This window comes from Colossoma macropomum, unplaced genomic scaffold (assembly GCF_904425465.1).
Source record: "Colossoma macropomum unplaced genomic scaffold, Colossoma_macropomum, whole genome shotgun sequence".
NCBI classification, from domain to species: domain Eukaryota; kingdom Metazoa; phylum Chordata; class Actinopteri; order Characiformes; family Serrasalmidae; genus Colossoma; species Colossoma macropomum.
Genome location: NW_023494796.1, coordinates 18356838 through 18375048, shown reverse-complemented (window position 1 = coordinate 18375048; position 18211 = coordinate 18356838). Strand labels below are relative to the sequence as shown.

Here is an 18211-nt window from a genome sequence, read left to right as displayed (position 1 = left end):
TCCAGGTCAAATTTCTGACCAATAGGGTTGCAACGATTATTTGACTTAGTCGACTAAAATCGACGACCAAATTAGTTGGCAGCTAGTTTAGTAGTTGGTTAGTTGGTGACGTCATTCGGCGTCTTTCTCCCGCTTTCTAGGAACGTTTTGACATTACAGCTCACTGGAGAGTTAACAACAGAAAATAAGTTGTGCTATTTGTAAAGCCGACCTTAGCTGGCATGAGAGCACATCCTCCATGTTGGAGCATCTGAAAAGGAAACTCGTCGGCTCACTGGATGAAGAAGATACAGCTTGGTAAGATACGCCTCGTCCCAAACCACATACTAGCACACTAAATAGTGTGTAAAAATCGCGCATATAACCTACCATTAGAAGTGCACTCATTAGAGCAGTGTGTGAAGTGCAGAAGTGTGTGGTTTGGGACGCGACAATAGCTGTGCTAGTGAGCTAGTGAGCTAATGTTAATGTTAAATTTCGTCCTACTTCATGTTATGAGCTGAGCTGGTATATTTTCTATTTTGAAATGCATTTTCTCTGGAATCATTAATGGAGTTGGACCAGAGAAGCAAGTAACTATCATTCACAGCGACCCTGTTCACTTTCCAAATAACTATTACACTTTTAAACACTGCATCGTTGTCAAGGCCACCGGTATGTTCAAATTCAGCGAATACAGGAGAGCAGGAGGTAGTTCTTCATGAACACAGGGCAGCTGGGTTAGCATTGAAAAGAAGTGTTTATACAGAAGTGTTCAAATTTAAATGTTTAGAGAACAAGTTTGCCACAAACGTTGCCACAAATGTATCTGCATAAAACACCCTCAATCTAGATTTAAAAGCTAATAGCTACGTAAAAGTTATTTGGTAATGTAGTGATTCATAATCCGAATAATGGATTATTCGTTTCAGTAATCAATGGATTATTCGACTGTCAAATTAGTTGTTTGTTGCTGCCCTACTGACCAATCGAAGAACACTTACTCGAGACATTGCATTGTGAAACCAACCGAACCAAAGGAGAAAGATACAATGGTGAGTATTCACAAAGCTTTTTAAAGTAAGAGTCCTGATTTAGGATCAAATTCCTCTTTTATTTACTTTCACTTTACTGACTGGAATGGAACCTAAATCAGCACTTCTAATCTCCTAATCTGTCAAGCTTCGTGAGTATAAGCCAATGTCACAAAACTGTGGTGTGGCCTTTAGCAAGCGCACTAGATGTGAAAACAGGCCAAAAAACGTGTATATCTACAGTCTGCATTATGATATAAAAATTGAAGATGCATCCAGTATGGTTTTTAATTGGCACCCTGAATCCAAATCGAATTGTGAGCTGCCTAGAGAATCCCAACTGTAGTGTTTGTCATTGTGTGAGTGGGCGAGCGTTGGGGATTGTGTTAAGCTGATATGGTGCGTTCTCCAAATGAAGCAGATTGTATGTGTGTGTGTGTGTGTGTGTGTGTGTGTGTGTGTGTGTGTGTGTGTGCGCGTGTGGGCATATGTGTTTTGAAGGTCTCCTGTATGACATGAGTCAGGGATCAGATTGACCCAGATCCACCAGGCACATTCTCGCACACACGATGACAGCTACATCTTCTGTGCACGCACATGTGTGTGTGTGTATCACTGCCCCCCCTTCACTCCCAAGCTCCTCCTGTGTGAATCCCTACAGGAAGTGACACATGTAGTCTTTCCTCTCTCAGCACGGTAAAAGCGAGGGAAACCTCAGAGTACAGCGGAGGAATAAAAAATAGATAAAAGGAGGGGGAGGTTGCACGCATGAGGGAGTCGCAAGCCACTCTGTGTGTTCTGCTGATGTGATGGGACGTGACAAGCATGGTGCCCATGGGGGCAGAGTTACCATGGCGATTCCCAACACACCCCGTCCATGGCAATCTCCCATGCACACAATCCATATTTAATGCAACTTCACTTAGTGCTATTCAGCTGCCAACCACTCCACTCTCTCTCTCTCACACACACACACACACTCTCACTCGTTCCCTCACTCTCACATTTCTGAAAGAATTCTGATTATACATTTATGTGCCGGATAGCTTAATTATTGAGTTTGCTGTAGGAGTGTGTCGCTGTGAGGCTTTTAGCAGCTGTGGGTGAATATATTTTCCTTACATTACCTATGCTTCTTTGAGCTAGAAACTACTTGCCCTGCACGTATGTGAAGGAGAGTTTGGCCTACAATGCGTTTTCACCTTAAAATTTGGCAAAGTAGTGCCAGCTTTGCTAGCGTCCTCCAGAACGCATTGAGTTGAGGAGGTACTTTTATTATCCATCATTAAACAGCGGAAGAAGCCAGTTGGCTGCTTTCTCCTCTAGCTGGTTGGGGGGCAAAAAGAAAAAGGCTTCACTTCAAATCAGATGATCCTTGTGCAGCCATCACTAGGTTAGCGGTGCTGATGTAGCAGATTTGTCACAAACTAAACTGGTTTCAGCACAGAGCATACTTACACTTCAAAAGGATTAGTTAGGTCAGTTCGGTCACCTCAGAAATAAACTTTTTTCAAGCAAAAATCGTTCCAGGATATCTTAAAGAATGCCCCTTCCCCTTTAAACTCAAGAAAGACAAACACATTCTAAAAATCTTAGCAAAGGGGCAATTTAAAACTGGAAAATTGTTAAATGTTTAGAAAACATTTTAAAAGAGGTGATGTGGTCATGCTTGGGTGTGAAAGGAGTATCCAGGAAAGACCAAGACAATTTCACACTCTAAAGTGCATAATATCATAAGAATCGTAATATCATCGGATTCAGGGAATCTGGAAAAATCTCTGTGCAGTTTAAAAGCAAGACCAAAAACCACAACTGAAACTTTAATTCTGCTCACAGCACTGCATTAAATGCTAGTATATCTCTGTGATAGATATCATATCATGGGTTTGGGGATACTTTGACAAACTGTTGTCAATAAACACTTTTCATAGCTGTATCATTAATGCTGAAGGATCCACAAACATTTTGGAGCAACATATGTTGCTTTTGTTGACACCGTCTATTTCAGGGACGCCCATGTTTATTGGCCTGCCTGTTTTACATAGACAAAGGTGTGGCGCATTGTCAAGTGCAAAATACTACAACAAAGGCCCCATACTGTTGCACAGCTCAAAACATGTGTAACTGAAGAATGGCAAATAATAATTCATGAACTGGAACAATCGGTGTCTTCAGTTCAGATCTTTTTAAACATGTTGTGGGCATTATATTCTAAGTGAGCATATATTTACAAAAAACACTGAAATTCATAAGGCAATACATCAGATATTGTTTTTGTACTGATTCCAGTATAATATAGGTCAAAAATAATATCTGCTGTCTGTTTTTATCATAAATAAAGGACTAGGAATGTATAGACATTATAGGGTACACTGTAACACTGCTAATAGCTGATCACATTCTTTCTCATATATTGACTACAGTTTGTTAGTAGTTATACTGCTCTTTGATTTGACAGTGCTTTTGGAAAAACTAATACAGTCTGGAAGCTTCCATATGTCAGGAACAAGGAGTTTTACAAAGCAACTTGGTCCTTTGAGCTCAGCAGTGTTTGTAAAGCTCGTATGAAGCTGTCAGATCGGACATCCACACAGCTTCCTTCCATTTGAGATCATAGCTCCTGTATATTAAGTGCAGTTGAGACTCCTATCAATTAGGGGCTTTTGAATCAATACCAGCTGAACCAAGACTGCAGCCATTCTCCTGAAAGTCTATCCTACTGAAGTCAGCTTCACTTCTGATCTGACTTATGTGCAAAGACTTTTGAGCATCTCAATGTTAGGACCATTTGTGTCAAGGTCAGCTCATGTATAGGGTAGATAAATGTACCTCAAGGGTAAACTTTACCATCTGCACATTGTGGTAGAGATCTGCTCATTTTCCCATAGGAAATGAGTGTGATTAGCCACATCACTCCATCATGAGAGTCATATTTAGTCACAGCTCTGTAAGACAGATTTTCAAATGGCACCGACCACTAATGAGCACTGTCGCAGTATGATGTTTTGATGGTTCGGTTATAGTCCTAGGAAACGTGGTTTCACTGTTTTTGCAATTTTGTTGCAACATCTCTAGTAAGGAAAGATCAAAACTGCAGATTTTACTGCATTACCTTAAATGTGTGTTGCATAGACCCTCTCAAAAAAGCTATTGTGGTGAACAATGAAAAAAGGGTTTCTTGAATATAATTATTTTGAAAAATCATCGATTTTCCAGCAATGCTGTTTTGCCTTCTCATCCCGTGGTCTGACAAATAAAAATTTGAATTCTCTTTGGAAGCCATGGACTCTGCGTCTTCTGTGCTGAAGACCAGTCTGCTTGTTAATCACACAGTTCAAAGGCCAGCAGTAGTAGGGGTGTATTAGTGCACATGGACTTGCACATCTGTGAAGGCACCATTAATGCTGACTGATGTGTACATGCTTTGGCAGCATATGCTGCAATTCAGAGGTTAGGAGGCCTTACTTATTTCAGCAAGACACTGTCAAACCACATTCTGCATGTGTTACAGCAGGATTGCTTCAAATTAAAGAGTCCAGGTGCTAAACTGGCCTGCCTGCCGTCCAGACCTGTCACCACTGAAAACATTTGGCGGATTATGAAAAATACAACAAAGGAGACTCCAAACTGTTGAGCAGCTGAAATCCTATGTTAAGCAAGAATGGGAAAACATTTTACTTTCAGAACTACAGCAGTTGGTCTTCTTAAAAAGAAGAGGTGATGAAACACAGTGGTAAACATGCCTCTGTCCCAACTTTTTTTTGTTGTTGGCATCAAATTCAAAATTGGCATATATTTTTCTAATAACAGTAACATTTCTCAGTTTCAACATTTGATTTGTTGTCTTTGTAGTATTTTCAAGTAACCATAGGGTTTAAATGATTTGCACATCATTGCGTCCTATTTTCATTTACATTTTGCACAGTGTCCAACGTTTTTGGAAACTGGGCTGTATTTTAATCATTTTTTGAATTCTAGTTTTGGAAACTTGTGTTTTTCCACTCATTCTTCTTTTGACTTTGCCCTTTCTTGTGGATGTGGATTGTGTTGTATCTCATCTTCTCAGAAATATTTCCTGAAAAAATAAAGTGGCTAATCATTTTACAATAAAGAATGAAAATATTTATAATGATATGTAATGATAACTGATCCCTGCTGGCTTTCATTCATTGTTGGCATCATGTTAGCCTTTTTGGGTGAAAACATTCTTTAACACAGTCCTCAGATGGCAGACTTTTAGCACTTGATTTAAATGTTTGCTGACTCTCATGCTCAGTATGTGATCTCACCCCCGCTAGTGAGACCAGTCTCCTGCCCTACATGATGCATCATTCACACACACATACCCACACACACAGTTTTCTGTGCATACAGTGCTCTGGATCGACTTGTCTGATGGTTTAAGTCTGTGGAACAATGCTTATTTTTCATAAATAAATGATGAAAAATGTAATGCGCCACACCGCCTGAGGTCTAATACTAAGAGAAGCTTGACTTTGTGAATTGTTCATGATTATAACAAGCATTGCGCCATCTGTTCAATAACAATCCAGTGGGATGTTTGCTTTAAAATGCAAGCGTAGCTTATTTTACTGATGCTCGTTGTACACTACATGATTTTGCTGTGACGTTGTTTTCAAAGAAATCCTCAGGCCTTTAGCTTTTAACCTTTAGCTTAAAATTCACTAATGTGCACACTTTCAAGATGGAAAGACAGGAGATTTATTGAAAGTTGTTAAATTGCAGGGCACTTTAGCCTTTTAAAATTCTTGTACCGTATGGATGGCTTAATATGTGAACGTGTTTCATCTTTATTAGGTTATGAGCGCCCGTGGAGCTTGGTGATTCGTAGTCACGGACAAGCCAATGAGAGGATGGCCAGAAGTCACATGATCTACAAAGCCCACATCCAGCTGGTTCTGCTGATTCTACTGAGTGCACTGCAGCTCTCACACACTCAGAGTGAGTCTCTCTCTTTCTCTCTGTCTCTCACACATGTACACACACCCACAACTATACCCACACACACTTTGAGTATAATGTTCCTTTCAGTTTCAGAAGAATAATTGTAGGCTGTTCAGATATTACTAATAATCTAGGTCTAAGCACAGCTTTTAGAGAACACCTACTCACAAAGCACTGCAGGCTCAAGATAAGGAAGCATTGAACAGTTCAGACTGTTTCATTAACATTGACTTATTACATGTTTTTTTTTTTTTGCGCAGTAAGTATTTCCTGTCTTTTGTAGTCTATCACTGAAAAAAGCTTATGTTGCAAACATATATTGCTATTGTATCTACCAGAATCAACCCATATTCTGCCCCTACAGGGGTTTCTTCCAGCCAAGCACACACACATGCAAACTAACATACTTGTGTATGAACATCCAGAGAACAACATTATTTTTAAAAATGCAGTGAAGTTTATATTGTTTTACATTTATTTGTAAGAAGTGCACTTGTGATTGATTTGGGGTTCATTTATTTTCAGTTAATTTATATCAAAAGAATTCATGAGCAGCTGAATGCTTAACATTTTATACTTGGCCAAAGAATAATTTGCTCTATTAATGTTCTATAGAAATAAATAAGAATAGTGTTAATAGTTCCTTAAACTGAAAACAATAAAAAACACATCTGCTATTGGTTACTAGGACGTGAAGAAGTTTGTATGAATTTGAATGCTTATTCCTGCAAACATCCTGAAGGTGAAGCTCTTGCTGGTTATTAAAACACCATGCTTGAGTTTCACATCTTTTATTGCCAGTTATTGACCAGCATACTGCAGTTAAAAAAACAAGCCCATACTAATATTACAGTTTGAAGGAAAACTTTTTTTTAAAGGACGAAAAAGTTCTGTAATTAAAACCTACTGTGACTAGAGCTAGAAGACTAGAGCTAGATGCTGCTCCTCTGGCACAAGTCAGCTCTCCTAAGCACTGTTCCACACACTACAGTATCATACCTCAGTATTGCACTAGGCCTGAGAGATATCTAAAAATAATAAGCATTTTCTAGTTAAAATTTGTGAGTATTTATTGTTTTGTGATTATTGATTATTTTATTGAGTTTATTCACAAATGAAAATAGTTGTACAGTAACATTATATATTGGAAGCAACTGGCATGGTGGACAATCCGGTACTGTGAGAAAAAGAAGTCATCCTTTAGTCATTTTATCAAGTTCTGAAGTAATCAGAGGGCCTCCAAGATTTTCAAACATGTTTGAGATGGTCAGCACTGTAGCTGAACAAGTGATTCACGCAATAGCCAATAAGAGTGCGAGCAGGGAGGAGAAAAACGCAAAGAGAGACATGCATGCACTTTGCCATGTGAGCAGCAGGCCAAAGGCAGAAGAGGTGCTTATTGAGTTCACCTTTAATAATGTCTATCTATAGAATTTCAAGTCAGCAACCAGTTCATAATAAAATATTTCTCCATCTCTGTGATAGAGACTGTGATATCTGCATTTCAGTCCTAGATTCATCTCCACTTTGTGTTTTCTCTATGCTTCTTTTGTGCTTCTTTCTCTTGCTTCTGCATAAAATCAAAAGCAGATCCAGTCCAGTTTTGCTTTGTTTGTATCACGTGATGACAGGGGAGATCTGGGATTTGGTATTTTTCAGCTATTTTGTAGCTGAAATTCATCATATATGTTGCACCCTCTTTTTACGTTATTGTCTAGTCCAGGGGTTGGCAACACGTGACTCTTTTACTGCCCTGTTGCGGCACCACAGCAGAATTAGATCCTCCTTTGCAGTAAAATAAAGCTCTGCACAGTTTTAACAGTAAACAGTCTTAAATGCTGGAATTAATGTAGCCCATAACTGCTAATTCACCCTTTAACCCTGATGGTTGGCGTGCAGGCTGCTGGCCACCTCAATGCAGACAACAGTCTTGCTTAGCTAGTAGCTAACGATAAGGCAAAGAGAAAGACGAACATGGATAATTTGGAGACAAATGGACTTGCATTTAGAAGCACTCAACTGGTTTCCCGATATGTTTAATCTGCAAAAAGAAACTGTCAAACACTAAAAAGTCGCAAAGCTGAAGTCAGCTTCTTGTTCGAATTCTACCTTAAATGTTGCAGCAGTTACATTCTGGCACCTCAGGCTCTATTAAAGGTGGAACGGAAAAATTGGAACAAGAAGCTGGTGAATGAGAAGCGACTTCAACCTCGTGAAGTGTCAAACTTCGAGAGACATTTTCCAAGAAATTATTTCACTTTTGAGGAAATATTTCCTGTCAGAGATGCAAAAAAAAGAGGCTATAGCTGAGGTAAAGCTTAAAGTATAGCAAAGAAAGTCAGCATTTTTGTTTATATTTTTAGCCTGTACTAGTACATTAGCACATAGACATTTAGACATACTTACAGCCAAGATGGTAAAATGGACATAAAATGTTGTGGCTCCCAAGGAGGTTTGATTTTTTTTCTTCTTAATATTGGAGTTGCTCACCCCTGGTCTTGTCTGGATCCTCACAACAACATAACAGGACATTGTATTAAAGCTCTGTGTTGCGCTCTGACGCTCTCTGTTTTTGAAATCTTCTAGGATTTTAAAGATTGTTTAGTGTAGGCCCAGATTTAGTTGTTGTGGTTGTGGGATGAATATACAGTGACGGCACTAGATGAATACAGTTATTGGGGATTTTTTCCCCTTTGAACCGTACTGCACATCTTTAATCATAATATTCATACTGCTCACACACAATTTTCCGTGTATGCATGCGTATGCTGGTCTGCGTGGGCGTTTTTCAGGATTAAGATTGGTATGCAAAATTAAAGCATGTAAAGAGGATATCGCCCTTTCATCTTAAGTCGTATGAGGTGACCACACACATGCGAAATACTGTCCTACGAGCACAAACTAAAACCCATTGCTTCGACACACCATTGACTTTTGCTCTTGGTCAGTGGAACAGAAAGCAGATTAGTGTAAGTGTCCACTGCGTCATGGCCTGATCCACTGACTGGATTAATGCGCTGGTTAGATAGTGAGGGAATCCGCTTGAGAACCACTTACTGGATAAAGTGGACTTCATATATTTTCTGCATGAGTACTTATCCGAAACATTAATGTTGCATTGATGTTAACCCTTAGAAGGCCGGCAGTTACAAAAGTATAATAATTCCTAATAAAAAAATTTGCTCAGCATAAATTACAACAGGGTCATAACAAATGAACATTCTTGCAGACATACTGGCAGTTGAAAGAATTATGTCATACCCGGCATTATTGAATAGTTCACTGATGCTTAGTCTGAATTTGGGATCAGAAGAACTCTGAGTTTATGCCCACTGCTCAGCTCCTCAGGTCTACCAGAAGTGTAATCATACCATGTGCTCTGGTCATGGATATGACAAACAAACAAACTATAACAAATTAATGCTGTACTAATTCGTACTACTCTTAGGCCTGTCCGCCTGATTGCAATTATTTTGTGCTTTTATAATCATTTCTTGATAATTATTGTAATTTGAAAATACCAGCCACCATTCATGTTTAAATGATGAACAAAACAATAAAAATAGAAATTACCGTTTTGTTTTTTTGTTTATTCGAGCTTAAGCTGTGTCTGTCGTCAGTTGAAAGCTACTAAGTATCGACAGATACGTAGCAAGACTGCTAATCAGGTAGTTTGGCCACTTAAGGCTTGTGCTCAAAAAAAGACATCTCAAAAAAGACATCTCAATGAATAATATGGCATATCATCATCCTACATCATAAAATTTCATAATTGTGACAGGCCAACCCCTCTCTCTCTCTCTCTGTCTTTGTCTCTCTCTCTCTCTCTGTCTCAGCTCCTCCTCGTTTCACTCGGACACCCACTGATCAAACGGGTGTGCAGGGAGGTGTGGCCTCCTTTGTGTGCCAGGCAACAGGAGACCCTCAGCCCAGAATCTCATGGAGTAGGAAAGGAAAAAAAGTCACCAACCAGAGATTTGAGGTAAACACACACACTGCAGCTGCAATATATTGTTTGGAACTCATTATTGTTATATTGGTCTTTGCAATATTGATATTACAGAAAACTGCATTACGCAAATGCCTTGAAACCAGCCACAGTGTAGCCGCCTATCCAGTCACAATGCTGTTTACTGTGTGCTGCGCACATCTTGACCAGTCACAGTTGTGGATGATCATTTTGGTCAAAAAAACACAGGCCATGCATGATTGAAGAACTGTGAGAATTGTGTTATTAATTTATGTCTCATACAACATTTGCTAGACAGTTAGAAGCCTGAATTTGCACTCCCTTATAGACATATGGATTGGCTGTGTTAGATTTGCTATAAAGCGCCTCTCTCTCCCACACATATAAACAGTATCTCTGTCCTGCTATTACTTCTGTCTTGCTCTCTCTCTCTTTATCCATTCCTTTCTGTTTCTCTGTATCTTCCTCTCTTTCTCTCTCCCCCTCTTTCTTTCTATCTCTGTCTCTCACCTCCCTTTCACTCTCTGTCTCTCCCTGCTTATCTCCCTCATTCACTTTGGCTAGCTCTTTCTCCTTGTTCCTCGTTTTCCTTTTTTCTTAGCATACAGCATCTCTTCTTTGTCTCTCTCTCTTTTTCTCTCTCGTTCGGCAGGTGATTGAGTTTGAGGACGGCTCTGGCTCAGTGTTACGGGTCCAGCCCCTGCGGACTCCTCGTGATGAGGCAGTCTACGAGTGCGTGGCGTCTAATGAGGCTGGAGAGATCAGTGCTTCTACCCGCCTCACTGTCCTCCGTGGTGAGCAGCACACACTGCTTAATTTATCTCTTATTTATACTGTCATCTTACCATGCAATTTTCAGCTCAGACTTTTCCACTGAAGTGGAGAAGTTCATAAATCTTTTTAGCAGGGTGTAACCCATAAGAATCATGGCCTTAAGACGAAATTCAATTAGAACTGTCACAATCCATTATATAACCTGTATGTTGAGAAATTTGCAAGTAATTGAGTAATCAGACTTAACAGTAACAAACCATGCAGAGCCTTTAGCAGACTATGAAGGCTTTGAAAGGAATTAAAAAAAATATATAAAAAACCTATGTAGCATATAAAGCGATGTGCTAACCAGGCTCTGTTTCTTACTATAAGAGAGAGCAGTAGGAGAATTCAAAATATGCTTTGTCATCATGCAGATTGATCAAACTAATGATTGTTAATTACTTGAGAAGGTAAAGTTTAATCTATAATTGTTAAATAAAATGTTAAATATTTAATAATCAGTGCTGATTTATTTGTTTAGTGCTTTATATGATAGACAGTTGCCACAAAGCAGGCATACAGATCATCTTTATTCGCTGTTAGAGAAAGTACTCAGATAGTAATCTGTCATTTTATGATGATCATAGTGTTGCAGTGCTTTTGGGAAATCTCACTCCAGTGTATTTTATGTTTGTGTGTCCCCACATCACAAGAGCGGACCTGTCAGAACTGATCAACTTTATTTGAGCTAACCAGTGATCTGAGTCCTTAATGTGACTGAAGCCATGTGTGATGAAGATGTTATGGGCAGGCTGAATAAGACAGACTAGTAAGGCAGAAATGTGCAGGGAAACGTTCTCAGATTAATCCTCCTCATAGTCAACTGTGCATAAAAACATTCCAGCGTATGATTCCCTGTTAAGCCTTTCTCTCTCCCCACTAAACACCCTGTTTAACCCTTGTAAGTTGCATTACCCAAGCATGTTGTATTTTGACATTTATTATTTTTCACTTGTAGCTCATTTAAAGAAGTGGAGAAATTCTGTTTGAAGTGAAAATTTTAAGCTTTTATTAATGTATATAATATATATAATATATAATATAAGTTCCTGAAGAAGAGATATTTGTTTATGGAAAATCAGGGGATAAATCTATACATTCAAGGATGTCTGTCATTACACACTCCAAGAATAACTATAAACACATAAATATAAAACCTAAGCGGCGCCCCAGGCCTAACAACTCCCAAGATTTAACCCCACCCCCTCATGACCTTTCAGCACACACTCCTGATTCCTCAAGCAGGGATCTCTCACATCACAGAAAATATGAACAAGAGCTTTGACAGTGTCTTCTGCTGTGGCATAAACAATTTGGCTAAAGAGGCCATCCTTATTTTTTTCACTGGGAGCTATGAATATATACTGATTGCTTCAAAAAATAAAATTTTATGTGTAGAAAGAACAGACATTACTTTAGAACGAATGACAGTAACTGTGTTCTGTTTCCGTGTACATGAGCTGTATCTTCTTTAGATGAAAGGTGTAGGTTAACTGAGACCCATTCACATAGGCTAATGTGTTACAATGTTTATGCTTTTATTGTACTAGAATTAACTGCCACATTTGAACTTTTGGATAATGCTTGGTGGCACCATTTCACTTCTATACCATGCCATAGCTAAAGGCTATTAAACTCCAACCCTTCCAGTCAATGAATTGACCGTTAATTTATTTAGATATAATGCTGAGGTGGGGAAGGAGAGCAGTAGTTTGCTTTAGAGCTTTAGCTGGACATATCTTGTTATTTTAAACTGTACAGTACAATATACAGTACAATAAGTGTCCTGTATCATTTATTTCAGCACAAACTCAGATATTCAGTCATACCATCATGTTATATGAAGATGAAAATAGAATGCAAAGGCGAAAAAATACAAAACCGGAAACATTTTTTTTCACTTTTTTCTGAAAACAACAACAAAAACATACAGATGAAACAATTTGAATGGATATTTCTAACAGTGAACATGTTTGTGAAGTTTAAAGGCCACTTGATGACTGTACTGTCTATATGTACAGATCTGTGGCAGCATTATCGGAGGCGTTTTCAGTTTAAGCTCTTACTGGTGAGATGTACTGCTATAACTTTACAACGCCACGTCACACTCTTCACAATTCTCAGGGGCCTTCAGCCTCCTCACTCCTGCTCTTGGTAGATTTTCAGCAGCAATTTTAAGAAAATCTTGTCTTTTAAAAGTCTAAAGTAAAACGTTTTGAAGACGTTCAGAAGTTCCTGTGGCTGTCTCAAGCACTGCTGGTACAGCTGTCCCCTTTGTCTTGTTCGGCTCTGCATCTTTGCTCACCAATTGTCAGCTACAGCGAACTGTGCGAGAAAATCATTGTGCAAAGAAAATCATTAGCTGTTGGCTCTCCACCCTCAAAGATCTTTACTTATCCAAGAAAATCAGGGCTGACCAGTCACACTCCTCTTCCTTTGGTTTCCGTCTCAGAGTGAGATCTCAGAGTGACTAAAGACTGGGAACAACCGCCACCTCCACAGCTTCTTCTCCAGGCCATAATCCTCCTACATAAGGACCCTTCTCACATCCCTCTGCTGTATATATCATGCCATAATCCCTCTGAATAAGAATCTTTCCCACTTTCCTTTACTGTAGTCTTTGCACATATGCACCTTAACCTATTGCAAATATACATGTTGTATAAATATATTTACATTTATATTTGCTGCTTGCTATTTTAGCTTTACATATTGTATATATGTACTTTTTTACTCAGTTGTAACTGTGCTTAACTCCCATTACACATCATTATTATTGGCAGATTGTGTACTGTTTGTTATATTTTTGTGTATAATATGTCTCCATTTTATGCTGACACCTGCACCATGACATCATGACAAAACAAAAACGTGTAGAAAAAAATGTCTGACCAGTATACTAACAAGCAGTGTAGGTGACTCTGCAGATTTTTTTTATATATCCAGAGATTTCAGTGGGAAATACTCCATTTCCCTAGTTCAAGGTGGAATCTGACGTTTAATCAATAGACCACGAGAGGGAGTGTGTTATCGTGAAACAACATCACGGCTGTGATTTGGTCGCAGGCACGAGCCGAAGACGAGTAACGTAGATCATCACAGCCGTGATGTTATTGGTGATAACACACGACCTTGAGTGTTCTATTGCTTTTATACAACAGTTAAATAAAGTAAGAAATAAATAAACTGGGCCGTGAACGTGGCATTTAATATGTTTTAATGTTAGCAATTCCTTCTGCCAAATTATAGTTCCTTAGTAAGCAGTTTGTTGCTACATCAGAGTAACAAGCTCCGCTCACTCACTGCAGAGACGGCAGTTCATTCCCCAGCTCCTTACACTAAATTCTGAAACTGTCATTACCACTGAGCAAGCTCTTCAGTAGGCAGCTGTGACAGAAGAACACCTAAACAACCTGGAATTAGCCAGAGGTTAACCAAATACCATTCGCCAAACGTGTAGTCTCACAGTGCTAGATCAGTATTAATGTTGTTTGTTCCAGCCAGACTGTAAAGCATTTTACAGCCCATTTTGTTTGGCAAATGGTATTCGGTTCATTTCTGGCTGATTCCAGGTTGTTAAGGTGTTCTTCTGTCACAGCTGCCGACTGAAAAGCTTGCTCAGTGATGATGACGGTTTGGGAATTTAGTGTAGTCTCATCTTCAGAGTCTGATCAAATCAGCTGTAGGTCAAATGTGATCTTATCCAGTATCCATTTTCTGTTTGTGCAGAAAGTAAGAAGACGTTCAAATGGCTTGAGCGTCTCCTACAGCTGTCAAAGTCGTTGCTTAGCAACAGCGCCTCAGCGGAGTCATACAGTGTTTGTGAAAAAAACAATGTTATGGTGAAATAACAGCACAGTTAGAACGCTTCTCAACCAGTCAGCTTGCGTGGCCGGAACTAACTGTTGTATAATTGTTGGTATCTCAAACAACTGTGAAGTTATTGAAGTTTAAGCACAGTGTGTCCTGAACATGCTACCTGGGCTACCTCTTCCTAAAATGGTTAAACATAAATGCAAAACATGTGTAACATGTATAAAGTGTGGGTGTTTGTGTGCATTGCAGAAGACCAGCTTCCTACTGGCTTCCCCTCCATAGATATGGGCCCTCAGCTGAAGGTAGTGGAGCGCTCTCGCACGGCTACCATGCTGTGTGCGGCCAGTGGCACCCCAGACCCAGAGATCACATGGTTTAAAGACTTTCTTCCGATCGACACGCATGCTCATGGGCGTATCAAACAGCTGCGCTCAGGTGGGTCCTTGTGCGTGTTCACATATGTGTTCAGAAATACTGAATGAATATCCTTTGCTGTTTGTTGTTTTGTTTTAACCTTACAGTGCCAACAAACGCACACATAAACAGTCTCATACAGGTGAAAGAATGATAAGTGATCCATGTGCTGTCTCTTTTTCTATGTTTTGATCTACAGAGTCCTTTGGTAAGTCTGTTACACTGAGGCACAGCACACTCTTACACATGCAAGCTGCCACACACACACCCATATCACAACCACAAGCACAATAAAATTTCAGTCTTAGTGAACTGCATGGAACACAGTATGTCACCTAACGAAAAACTGCCTCACACTACACTGTCATACAAAAAAATCCACACGCTGTATAATATGCACCCCACTCATGTAGAGGTAGTCATCTTCACCAAGTGCTGCCCCTTTAACATGTGAAAATTAACCTGTGTCACTTTCACTCAGTCTCTCTCGCTCCCCTCTCACTTCCTCACTCAGTAGCTCACTCTCCCACTGTCTCGATCACTCAGTGCCCCTTGCCATCGGAGTATCTACATTTCTGCTCTTTCTGTCTCTCTCTAGCTCTCTTATACTCTCTCCCTCTTATATTTTGATTCTTATACTGTCTATCTCTTGCTCTCTCTTACTCTCTCTTTCTCTTTTGCTGGGTCTCTCTTAGTCTTATGGCCAATTCACACCGGACACGTTTCTTATAGTATTTTCTTATAGTATATTATAAAGCAGAGAGACGTTAGTGGTTTTCATGCTGGATGAAACAGAGGCTGCCTTTTCAGATCTGAGCTAAAAATAATTGTAATTGGTGTTTCAGTCCACGCTGGCTGCGCTAGACTTGTGTCCTATGTCCATCAAAACACAAGCCTGTCCAAACTGACACGGTTTTACACACATGATGCTATGTTTTTTTCCATTTGTGAGTGATGCAAAAACTCCATAGAGATCCAGTCATATCACACACTTCCATTTTTTATTACTTTCTGAAATTTATTTAAATAATGATTTACTAAAATGTGATATTCTTGTTGGCCTAGTAATTGCCAAGCAGCTCCTATGTCGGAATGTTGCTGAACAGATCTGCTGTTTGTACTGTAAGGTTTTAATATTTCTATAAGACTGCTTTAATTAGAAAAAGAAATGGAGGATAAAGAGCTGATATTCCCACCTGAAGTGTTAACAGGACATGGGTGAGTTAGAGGCGAAGTGAAATAGATACTCAGTCGCTCATGCTTCATATAATCTATGCTTACGGGAAGCTGATGTGTGGTGTCTAGTGTGAATTCAGTGTTATCCTCACTCTCTCACTGTCTCTTTCTCTCTTGTTCTTGTACTCTCTCTCTCTGTTTTTTTTTCTTTTTATACTCTTTCTCTTGCTCTTTATATGCAGTCTGATGAGTTTTTTAACTATTCTTCTAATGCCTAATGTTCCAGTGGATTCTCTCCCAAAACCTTTGGCTTCCTTGTTTCCCCTCCCTCTCTATGGATGTGAATCTGCCTGTCTTGAGTGTTAATACTGCCGCAATTCTCAAGAGAATGTTCTTATGGTTTCTTTTCCTTTGGTTCTGTTAAACAACCTCATATGGAACTGGAAGAGTAATGCTAACTAAAACAGACCCATTTAGCACTTAAGACATAGAGAGTTACATGCCCTTTCTCTTTCTTTCTCTATCTTTGCCTTTCTCTATGTTTATCAGTCTCTCTCTCTCTCTCTCTCTCTCTCTCTCTCTCTCTCTCTCTCTCTCTCACTGCACTAACTCTTTTCTTTAATCTCTCATCTGCTTTCATTCTCACCCATCCAGGGGGTACGCCAATCAGAGGTAAGAGTCTAAAGCTAACCATGCCATTCAACCCACCCATCACTATTTGTGCACTCTCTCTTTCTTTTTTTCCTTCTCTTTTCCTTGCCTTTTTCTCTCCTCATCATCTGCTCATCACATGTATTTTCCAATGATTAACCCTGTTATTTCTAAGGATTATATTTATTTATTTAAATCTACTTTCTTCTTGTAGTTGAAGATTTGTTAACATGATGTGTTTGTTTGCAAAGGTGTTTTTTTTTAATAATTATTTAATTTGGGGTTTTTTTTTGACTAATGGAAAGCTCAATTTACTATTTTAGTTTGTTGTAGTAGCTGAAAGAAAACCATGAAGTCATAAAAGAAATAATGATTTTGAAAGTTAACTAGTAAGTATCTAGTTCACTAAATTCAGTTCCTTTAGTCTGTTTTAACAGTTTAGTTTGGTCTGCTTGCTCATGTTATTAAATGACTATGTTTAATAGATTAATAAATGAATTAAGCTTTCACAGTTAGCTCACAAGACTGCTTTCTTCTTCTTTTTATCTGTTTTTGCCACTCTCCTGATCTCTCTGTGGATCTGTCCCATCTCTTTTGTTCTCTAATGAAACCACATTTCATCTTTCAGCAAGTTCCGTCTTGGACATTGTCTAATGAAGCATCTTTTTGAGTCTTTAACTTAGGACGGTGTACATATGTCTGACGCCTGCGATCCTTCATGACAGTTTTTTCTCTCAGTTTGTGCCTTTTTTCTGACCAAGATTATCTTTTTTTTTCAATAACTTTTTCTTATTCTCTGGCCTCTGTGAGTCAACCAGTGGAAAGAGCTGACTCTGTTTTAAACGATTTCTTTTTAATACCCTTTTTTAAATGCCAGTACTTTTCATTGGCATTTTCCTTTTCTTATTTTGAAAGCAAGGCTTTTGTTGGGTCGGTCTTGCTGAGTTGTCAATTGTGAAGGTGCACTAAAGATGAATTCCCTTAGAGAGCTCTAATGGAGCTGCAAAACACATTTTCCCATTCTGTTGCATTGATGTTCTATTGATTCGTCTGGCCAGTCTCACCTGTGTTCATGCCAGTATGAGGCAGAAAGATGTGTAAGGAGCAGGGCGAACACACACACACACACACACACACACACACACATGCACACACACATGCACACACACAGCTACACCCAATAGTCCAGGCTGAAATATTGTTGATCATGCCATTTAATGTATTTTGAAAGAAAGTTTTCTCCTATGTGTTTGTGTATGTTTGTGTGTTCAGGTGCACTACAGATTGATCGCAGTGAGGAAACTGATCAAGGGAAATATGAATGCGTTGCCACAAACAGCCATGGAACGCGCTACTCAACACCTGCCAATCTCTACGTCAGAGGTGCGTC

General features: G+C 39.2%; 1 protein-coding gene across 1 annotated transcript in view; it reads left to right on the top strand.

The window, feature by feature from the left end:
• ptprdb (protein tyrosine phosphatase receptor type Db) overlaps positions 1 to 18211 on the top strand; it is a 110142-nt gene that overhangs the window by 54096 nt on the left and 37835 nt on the right. The window contains exons 5-11 of the mRNA XM_036583042.1: positions 5832 to 5975; positions 9815 to 9960; positions 10601 to 10742; positions 14830 to 15015; positions 15194 to 15202; positions 16825 to 16842; positions 18094 to 18204. Coding sequence (XP_036438935.1) covers positions 5888 to 5975; positions 9815 to 9960; positions 10601 to 10742; positions 14830 to 15015; positions 15194 to 15202; positions 16825 to 16842; positions 18094 to 18204 — 700 coding nt within the window. The 5' untranslated portion in view covers positions 5832 to 5887. The remainder of the gene's footprint in view (positions 1 to 5831; positions 5976 to 9814; positions 9961 to 10600; positions 10743 to 14829; positions 15016 to 15193; positions 15203 to 16824; positions 16843 to 18093; positions 18205 to 18211) is intronic.